The sequence below is a fragment of the Poromitra crassiceps genome (genome assembly GCF_964638095.1).
Source record: "Poromitra crassiceps genome assembly, contig: HAP1_SCAFFOLD_468, whole genome shotgun sequence".
Taxonomy (NCBI): Eukaryota; Metazoa; Chordata; class Actinopteri; order Beryciformes; family Melamphaidae; genus Poromitra; species Poromitra crassiceps.
The window spans coordinates 125001-135000 of NW_028151940.1; the positions used below are offsets into that span (position 1 = coordinate 125001).

The 10000-nt window shown below is 47.1% G+C and overlaps 2 protein-coding genes across 2 annotated transcripts in view; both read right to left on the bottom strand.

Moving 5' to 3' along the window:
- Positions 1 to 1578, bottom strand: part of bmp8a (bone morphogenetic protein 8a) — a 16794-nt gene extending 15216 nt beyond the window's left edge. The window contains exon 1 of the mRNA XM_083663898.1: positions 471 to 1578. Coding sequence (XP_083520024.1) covers positions 471 to 984 — 514 coding nt within the window. The 5' untranslated portion in view covers positions 985 to 1578. The remainder of the gene's footprint in view (positions 1 to 470) is intronic.
- A 3976-nt stretch (positions 1579 to 5554) lies between these two features.
- Positions 5555 to 10000, bottom strand: part of LOC310771251 (microtubule-actin cross-linking factor 1, isoforms 6/7-like) — a gene marked incomplete at its 5' end in the record, with an annotated part of 8062 nt that continues 3616 nt past the window's right edge. Inside the window, 3 exons of the mRNA XM_083663901.1 lie at positions 5555 to 7687; positions 7821 to 7932; positions 9257 to 9379. Of these exons, the coding sequence (XP_083520027.1) occupies positions 7431 to 7687; positions 7821 to 7932; positions 9257 to 9379 (492 nt within the window). The remainder of the gene's footprint in view (positions 7688 to 7820; positions 7933 to 9256; positions 9380 to 10000) is intronic.

Genomic DNA, 10000 nt, shown 5'->3' on the forward strand with positions numbered 1-10000 from the left:
CTGATGGAGCAAAAATGTAAACAGAGAAACATTACCCACATGCTCCCTTTTATAATAAGGATAGAACATGAGGTTATGAATATAACCCCGGTTATATAAATATGAGTGTGAGGCGGAGGCGGAGGGATGCGCCTTCACCAGCCAATCAAGACTGGGCATAGTGATACTGTATAGTGCTTCTGGTCACGTTCTCATAAGTGAGTCACCTCACTCATATTACTCATTGAAACGGGGTCATATTTCTAACCTCAAGTTTATATACACGTTGCTGCTGATTGGATAACACCTCTGACACACCCACACCAAATAAGAGACAACATGCCTCAAAGCCCTTTGCACACTGTTTCGTGGAAACATGATGTTCAAAGCGGATACCGTAGCACACGGTGCGCACCCTTCTGCAGATTGAACACACCCCCAGGTTTTTGGAACAGTGAATGTGAAATCTTTTCCTGAAATGGTTTACTCACCCAGGTTGACGAAGCTCATCACCGTGTCTGCCTCGCTGACCACCGTCCCCAGCAGGGGCATGTGCGTGCTGAGGGTGGGCAGGGCCGCGTAGCTGACGTGCCCCAGCCCGTCCGGGCCGCCGAACCTCCCCGGCCCCGGCCCGTATCCCTGGCCCAGGATGGAGTTCCCTTCCTCGTCGCCCTCGGCCGACACGGCGTGGTACAGGTCCAGCATGAAGAGCGGGGCCGAGGAGGGCGGCCTGAGGGGCGGGTGAGGCCTGGGGCGGCCGGGCAGACCCAGGATGGACAGGATCTCCTTCTGCATCTCCTTCTTCTCGCGGCCGCTCAGCCGGCGGAAGCTGGAGTGCACCACGGCCTCGGCCTGAGGGCCCCACAGGGAGAGGGGCAACAGGAGCAGCAGGGGCAGGAGCAGCAGCGCCCCCTGGCGGAGGAGAGGCTGGCGGGACAGGCAGCAGCGGGCGTAGGCGCCGCAGCTCTCCGTGTTCTCACAGCGGTACAAGACGCCTGAAGCCATGGCTGTGGTTTCCCTCCTGCAAACGATGATTATTTTCAGTATCGATTAATCCGACTTTTCTCCGACTAATCGATTAGTCGTTTGGTCTATAAAATGTCACAAAATGGCGATCACTTTTCCTCCAAAGCCCAAGATGACATCCTCAAATGTCTTCTTTTGTCCTGACCAACAGTCCACACCAAGATAATCAGTTTACTGTAATTGAAGACTAAAGAAACCAGAAAATATTCACATTTAAGAACCTGGAATGAGATAATTTCTCTCTTAAAAACGAGTTAAAAAATATAAAAAATTTGTAACGATTAATAAATTATAAAAAATAGTTGGCTATTAATTTTCTGACGATCGACTAATTGATTAGTCAATTAACAACCAGTTGCTCAAGTTGCTTGACCTCAGTCCCTTCAGCTCTCCTCCAGTGTTTCCAGACCAGCTCCTCGTGCTCCGTCCTCCGTCCTGTCACTGTGTCCCCCTCGCTGCCAGACTGTTTGTCCCGCTGTCTCACAGAGACGCCACAGACAGATGCAGTGTTGATTTATGCCCCATGTGTTTAGAGGGGAGCCGGCCGCGGACGAGACTTGTTTACTGCCTTCAACTGCCTCTGTTTATCTCTCCCTCCCTCCTCGCCCTCCTACCTTCTTCTTCAGTCTTGGAAAACAGAGAAGAAGAAATACCACTGCTTTCTCTCTCCCCCCTACTTCTACTCATGCAGTACAGTGAACAGAGATAATGACATAATTACAAGGACCGTTGTTTTTGATGTGTTTGAATATAGACAAACAATACCCCCCTCTGGAAAATGGGTCTCCCCCCTTTTGAAGTTGTAAGATGAAAAAGCAATCAAAGTTAAGAGCAGGTGCTGCAATGGAGTGTGGTGAAGTGAAATGAGAGAGCAACGGCATCAGAACCGCTCCCGGGTCCCGTTTGACTTAAAGAGGCGGCCCGTAAAAAAAAGCAGTTGACACCTGCGCTGAGTCAACGCACAGCGGGGGAAAAACAACCAGAGAGACCTCACAGGATCAGTCTCCTCATCACAAATCTCTGCTGTCCACTTCTGGAAGCGGTTATCCAGTTATCCTCGAGTTCTTAATCATCCGTTCGGGACTGTTTCCCGCCCACTCGTCTCTCGGGTTCCAGATGTCTTCCCTTAATCCAGTTAAACGAGAGAGAGAAAAAAAAAGATCAATTGTTTCCCGATTGTTAATCCTTAACAGAGGCGTCCTTTAGTTATTAATCCATAATGTTTCCTACCACAGCTCTGATGTCACTGTGTGCTGCTGGGAGAGAGTGTGAGCATCTGTAGGCCAGAGCTGTGCAGCGGTGTGTGTGTGTGTGTGTGCTCTGAACGCAGCCCACCTCTAAAGCAAGTTTGGAGTGTGTCCGTCACCCAGAGAGGGAGTGTCCCACGCCTCGCTCAACATCACATCGCCCCTCCCAGCAGTCAGGCCTTGGGAGACCTCATCCCTCTCCTCCCTCCTTTACTGCCTCCACCCATCTATCTTTTCATCTTCTCATGACTGCTTCCTTTCATGGCCAAAATACCGTGGAGTCTCAGTCCAGCTCGGCGGACTGGGACGGACAACTTGATGCCCCATTTTTTTAATTTTCCTCATAAACAGAAATACACGACAAGCACTATTAGGCTTTCCTGCGGGTGTGTTTTGTCACCAGTGTTGGGGGGGGTAACTCATTACAAAAGTAACATATTACATGTAATATATTACCGGTACTTTTAGCAGTAAATCAGTATATAACTTATTATTACCAATAGGATTTCAGTAATATTATACCAGTTACTTTGTCAAGTAACACAAGTTAGAAAATTTAGTTACTTTTTTTTTTTTTTTTTAACAAAGCACATTTAATAAATATACAATCATTTCCTAATCAAATTGTGTTTTTATGCAAATATCCACTATACTGTAGATGACAATAACAAAGGAAAAGGATTACATTTTTAGAATGTTTGGACGTTTACACTGACTGACTGATTGAAATTATTTTTCGGGATGGTTCCGGGGCGGCGATGTCATTCTGCTACTGCTGTTATTTTGGTGAAAGTAATGCAAAAGTAGTGTAACAAGTTACTCTACACAGACCGTAATATTGTAAAGTAATGTATTACTTCCAAATGAAAGTAACTAGTAATAGTAGCCTATATTACATTTTGAAAGTACAACACTGTCACTTTGGCTGAATTGGGCTTTCTTCTTTCATCTCTGGTCAATCCTGAAGCTCCTGCGTCTCTCAACACCACTGTGGTACCTGCGGTTTGGGCTTGAAACAAAGTGCCATACCAAAGGAAGTGACATTCCTCAGTAAGTCTACCTTGAGCTAACAGCCAACACTCAGCAAAGTCATGTCGAGGTGAACTGTCAACATTGACCCTCCTGTGAAGTGGCCGTGGTTTGCGTTATGCGATATCACACCATTTCCCGTTGAGACACCCATTAGTTTACCTAGCTTTCCCAGTAGCGCCCGCTAGCCTAATGCAAACATGCTGTGTGTGTGTCTGTGAGTGTGTGTCTGTGTGAGTGTGTGTCTGTGTGAGTGTGTCTGTGTGAGTGTGTGTCTGTGTGAGTGTGTGTCTGTGTGTGTGTCTGTGTAAGTGTGTGTCTGTGTGAGTGTGTGTCTGTGTGAGTGTGGGTGTGTGTGTCTGTGTGAGTGTGTGTGTCTGTGTGTGTGTGAGTGCGTGTCTGTGTGTGTGAGAGAGTGAGTGTCTGTGTGAGTGCGTGTTTTAACCAGAGGATCTGGAGGGAAGAAATGACTCAAATATAGTAGCGAGGGTCAGTGTTTGTGTACGCTCGGCTTCAAAGCAGACTGGTACTTGTGGTCACTTTGAAAGGCATGAATAACACTGACCAAACCAAACTGACCACTGTTCATTTTGTCCTGGCCGAAAGGGCGAGTCCCAAATGCCAGGAATTAGCCCTCGGCTCATTTTGTTTTCCTTGTCTCTCTCTCTCTGTGCATCGGCGACGGCGTCTGGCCTGGACCAGATGATGGGCCGAGGAGGAGTGAGAGGTGGTGAAGAAGACCACGAGGACAAGGCGGAGGCGTGGAAGATGGAGAGGGGATCAGTGGTGTCTTCCAGCAAGACAAACCAAAAATCTGGAGGAAATGGACGGGAGTGGATTCTCCTAGACACCCCGAAATACTTCCAAAAAGGAGACATTCCTGAGAGGAGGGGAGGAACGGCGTGAGGGCTGTCATCAGAGCGGAGAGAGGAGTGTGTGATGGCAGATGGCCTGTAGGGAGGAGGCGTAGAAGATGAATGGAGCGTGGACAGAAAATAAGAGAGGAGTGAAAAGGTTGTGTGTGTGTGTGTGTGTGTGTGTGTGTGTGTACACACAGCTGGAGAGGGTGGACTCTGAAAAATCAGACCTCATCATCTCCGGTGGAACCACCGAATAAACAGGACAAAGTTATTTTCAAATTCGCCCTCCCTCTCTCTCACACACACACACACACACATGCGGGCTGTGATCAGGAACTTAATGACGCATGCTAACAGGCAGGAGGAGGAGGAGGAGGAGGAGGAGGAGGAGGAGGAGGAGGAGGAGGAGGAGGAGGGGAAAGTAGGAGCAGAGAGTTGGAGCAGAAGATGCAGGCGACTCTGGTAAAATGGGTGTGTCCTTATCTCCACACAGGCTAATTGCACCCAAGCCCCAATTACAGAGCAATGTCCGGTCACTGCTGGGGAGTCTGTGGTCTGCTGTCAGGTCTCTGTATGCACGCACACACATTTAAACAAAAATATACAAAGTAAAAATATAACAATAATAATAAAAAAATAGATATTTAAGTTTCTTTACAAAAAAAACTTTTTACATGTAGTGTATTTACACAAACATATGTGCCTACTTAAAAAAGAAGGAAAAAAAGAGAGAATTGCACCTTTCTCCCTAAAATCAGTGATATGAATGCATACATAGGATGATTAAAAAAATCATATATACTCAAATAAAAATAAGATCAATTATAAAAACATTTATGAAAACAATCAAAAATGATTAAAAACAGTAAATTGCATGTAGTGGTTGAACACACACACGCTTAAAAAAAATCACATTATGCTGAAAAATCACCCCAAAAAAATCATGATAAAAAAATACATGCACACACACACTTTGGGGGGGGGGGGGGGGAGACTGCACTGATCACTCTGATTAACTCACACTTGGAGACAATATGACACACTCTCATACTGCGCACACACGCACGCACACACACACTCATTTTTACAGGAAACGGCCAAAGTAAGACAAACATAAATCACCAACACAAGACGACAGATTTACTGCAAGCATATTTTTTAATACAAAAACAGAACAAAAAGTGTTTATAATTTTAGTTTTTTGTTTTACTTTTACACAATTGACTCTGACTGACGCCAGCCCCCCCCCCCCCCCCCCCCCCCTCCATGTTCTCGTCATCACACTAAGAGGAGTGCAGCATCAAAAACCCCACCCTCAAAGAGACAATAAATAAATACAAATCACCTTACGATGTTTTCTTTCTTTGCTGTAATTTCATTAGGTTTCCATAAACTTCATCTCTTACACAGAGATAATAACACACACAGAGACAGCTTGGGCCCCGTCAATGACAGGACATTCCACAAAAAAAAAAAAAAAAAAAAGTCTTGAAGAAGAGACACTGGGGAGGGCCATGAGAGGGGAAATCCGCTCTCATTGGCCCGCTCTCCACAGGTCCCCTGTCATTCATATTTGTAGTTCTTCTGTCTACACATCAAGGGCAACCCCCTTTGGTCATGATCTGGGAATTGTAGTCATTAGCAAAAAAACTAAAAACAAAACAAGGCTGCACACTGATATCAGTCAGTGTCCTAGTGAATAATGTAATGTTACAATGAAGTAGAAACACACCTTACACACAAATAATGTCAAAACAGTGGATCGAGCGGACCTTTCCTTGGTACAAAATCATGATTTCTTTCATCGTAATACTAATCAGTCTCCGTCAAAGGAAAGGTGATATGACATGATGGAACTGAAAAATAAATAGATTTTCGTTTTTTTAAGCTAGATAACAGAAGTACAATTGGATTATAAATTAACCAGAAAACAATGAGAGGAGAAGACATTCGCAAATTAAATTTTTGCATACAGTGACTCAAGTCGATGACCTCCATCATTTCTGTAACACGTGACGATGATACACACGATACACACAGGCTTGTGTGTGTGTGTGTGTGTGTCTGTGCTCCTGGGGCAACGCAATGCAGACATGGGATTAAGGTGGAGCTGCTGAGAGAGAGAGATGAGTTAGTGCACGCTGGTTGTCGAACTCTTAATCCAGAAAACGGAGTCGTTAACATCGGGTTAGGTTACAACTTGTCGTATATTGTCAGTAATGTGCCGTTAGTTGAGTAAAAATAGTCCTTTCTATTGAGAGTTTGTGATTTGACTTCAGATAGTGTGAACAGACGTGCGACAAATGCACCTGGCCTTCTGTTGAAACGCAACACACGCCGAGTCACACCGTTCCAAACGTTGCGCACGGTCGAGGCGATCCTGCTTGAATGTGTGTCCTCAGCTGTGTAGCACCACCCGCCATCACCAGACAAGTGAGTGAGTGGAGCAGGAAGTGGTCAGGCGGGTCGCTCTCTCTCGTCTCCGCCCGTCCCACACGTGGCTCCCCGCCCGCGCGTTCTGCTGAGGCGGCTCTTTCTCTCACCAGGCGCTCCAGGGGAAGAAGCAACATGGCAGTCATTGCATATTTTCTTCTTTTTTTTTTAACTCATCCTTGAGGCATCTGAACCACAAACCAACATAATATAACCCACAATTCATGTATGTTTTCTGAATACCATTTTCTCCTCTTTTTTTGTCGTTGCGGCGGCTGTCACCCGCTGTGTAAAAATGCGAGTGTTTTTACCGTGTGCGCACGTGTGTGTGTGTCAGTGTTGAAGAAACGCAAATCAGTTGAGAGACTTCCTCTCTCTCCCTCTCTCTGTCCGTCTGTCTGTTTCGGGACAGAAGTGTGTAACAGGAAATAAGGCAGCATCACGTCGGGTTGGTTGGTGGGTCAAACTGAGATCGGTTCTTAAAGGGGAAAAGTCGGTTTCTGTTTGGACACACAGAACCTGGCCTGGGACTCCCAGAACCAGAACCCAGAACTCCTCTCCTGTTGTGCAGGTTTTTATGGAGGAAGGAGAAAGAGAGAGAGAGAGTCAATCCTCCTCTTATCCCACTGCCGCCTATCACATATCAGTCATAGTGCATGAGTCCCACGAAGGCCCTACGGGTGGCCGTTCCGATCAAAGAGTTGGTACACCCAAGATGGCCGACGATCGTAGTCCATCCATCCACTGTAAAACGTAGGAATAACAATTCTGCTTTTGCCGTCTTCGCCTTTCCCGGTGCAAAGCAGGACGGCGTCCTCCTCCCTCGGTCTCCGTCTCCGTCTCCGAGCGGCCGGTCCTATTTCTTCCCGGGGCCCGGGGTCTTGGGGCTGGAGCCCGGGGTCTTGGGGCTGGCGGTTTTCTTGGAGATGGTGGGGATCTTGGAGGGTTTGGCTCCGCCCCCGGGCCTCCGCGGCGTGTCCGAGGTGTCCGAGCAGACCGAGCGAGAGTCCTGGAGCTCCGAGGCGTCCGAGGCGTCGCTGCCTCGCCTGCTGCTCGCCCGGCTGCCCGCCCGGCTACCCGCCCGGCTGGCCGTCAACGCCGCCCGCTTCGGATCTGATGTGTGAGGGACACGAGGGGGTGGAGGGGGAGAGGGAGGACAGCACAGAGAGATTATGTATCATGTGATCTACTGACTTCACCGACAGGATATGGCTGCACAGTTGCTAACAGGAGTGCGGTGTCTCACCAGTGCGTCCTGGTTTGGTGCTGCTGGGTGTCGTGCCGCCGTTCTCTCCGGTCAGCGAGCCTCGACTCGAGTGGAAGGTCGGCCTCTTCAGCTTAGAGCCCGACGCCGCCCCCTAGAGGAAGACACAGGAAGGGTCACAAACTGACAGGACAATTCCGTTGTGAAATTGACCAGACGTTATTGCGGTACATCACAGATTAGGTACACACATTTGACCACAAAATAATCCCAAATTATGAATAATGCATATTACAAATGAACAGCACAATATCACACACAGACACAGTAGAACAGTTATATCTATCAATTACTAATATCTCTACAAAACAGATACATATACAGCTGAACAGTCACGTGACATTTCTTGCCCCATTCATTTCTCCATAGACGTTCAGAAAAATCCTTATAGAATGAGTTCTAAGGCTGGAACCAAGGTAACCCGTAACAATGGTTAACTGAAATGTTTTATGGTCAATCACGATTCATTAGGTCACGGGTTGGCTTGGTTCCAGCCTTAAAACTTGTTGTCTAAGGATTTTTCAAAATGTCTATAGAGAAATTAATGGGGAACTCTTTTCACGTGACTGTTCAGCTCTATTACATACACAAAGACATCGCACCACACAGCCATCTACAATATTACTACTCAATATTCAAGGAAGACTTCCAACTTAAATTTCAGAATTGTTACTTCTTTTTTTACTTTTTTGATTACTTTATTCCCTTAATACTGACTTTTCCCCTCCGAATTCCAGTTTAAGTTCTAGGAATTCAGACTTTTTTCCTCAGAATTCTGGCTTTAAACTAAGAATTCAGACTTTTTCTCTCAGAATTCTAACTTTAAACTAATAATTCAGACTTTCCCCGCTCAGAATTGTTAGTGAGAAATTCTGACTTTAAACTAAGAATTTAGAACTTTTTTCCTCCGATTTCCGACTTTAAACTAAGAATTATGACTTTTTTCATCAGAATTCTAACTTTGAACTAAGAATTCAGACTTTTCCCCAGAATTCCGAGATTAATCTCAGAACTCAAATTTGTCACGTGTGGCCCCTAATCCACTTCCGGAATTTTTTGCTGTGTCAGACTTGACCATTCAAAGCTAATGTATCTTCTATCCATCTACAAATTCAGTAATACAACATTTATGACAGATATTACTACCTGCATTTGTTCCAAATAAAAGCTACCTGTAGTTTGTGTGCGTGTAGTTTGTGTGTTTGTTTTGTGTGTAGTTTGTGTGTGTGTCTACAGTAGGTAGTGTAGTTTGTGTGTGTGTCTACAGGAGGAGTGTGTAGTTTGTGTGTGTGTCTAGGAGGAGTGACCACTGGGAGGGTGTGAGTTAGTGCGTTGTGCGTTAGCGTGGGGGGTGGGGGAGGCTGGGGTTGGGTGGGAGGTGGCAAGGTGGGGTGGGGGGTGCAGGGTGAGTGTGTTACCTCGTGCCCAGGGGTGCTGTGGCTGTGACCGAGATCTGGGCAGCAGTGGCACTTGGTTGGCGTTGGAGTTTTACTGTGTGCCAGCCAGGGCTTGGCATAGTCACGCGAGTGAGTATGGGAGGACTGAAGGAAGGGGGGAAGGGAGGATGGAGGAGAGGAGGAGCGCAAAGCAGCAAAGAAGAGGGGGAAAGGGAAAGATGCAAGGAGAGGAGAGGAGAGAGGAGGCGAGGAGAGAGGAGAGGAGGCGAGGAGAGAGGAGGCGAGGAGAGAGGAGGTGTGGAGAGAGGAGGTGAGGAGAGGAGAGAGGAGAGGAGAGAGGGGAGGAGGAGAGAGGGGGAGAGGAGAGGAGAGGAGAGAGGAGGAGAGGAGAGAGGGGGAGAGGAGAAGAGAGAGGGGGAGAGGAGAGGAGAGAGGAGGAGAGGAGAGGAGAGGAGAGAGGAGGAGAGGAGAGAGGGGGAGAGGAGAAGAGAGAGGAGGAGAGGAGAGAGGAGGAGAGGAGAGGGAGGGAGGCAGTGCAGAGGCGGGGAGGATAGCGTAGCGTAGCGTAGCGTAGCGTAGGAAGTGGAGCGCAGTGTGTTTTTGTGTGACAGCAGATGATTGATTTTTTGTTTTTATTGTCCGAACAGTGGAGGAAGGTTAGCGGGGGTTGAATGAGGGGAAATGGGGGAAGAGACAAAAAGATGAAAGAAAAACAAAGAAACAGAACAACAAATAAAAATCTCACAGTTAAGGACGTGGTGATTT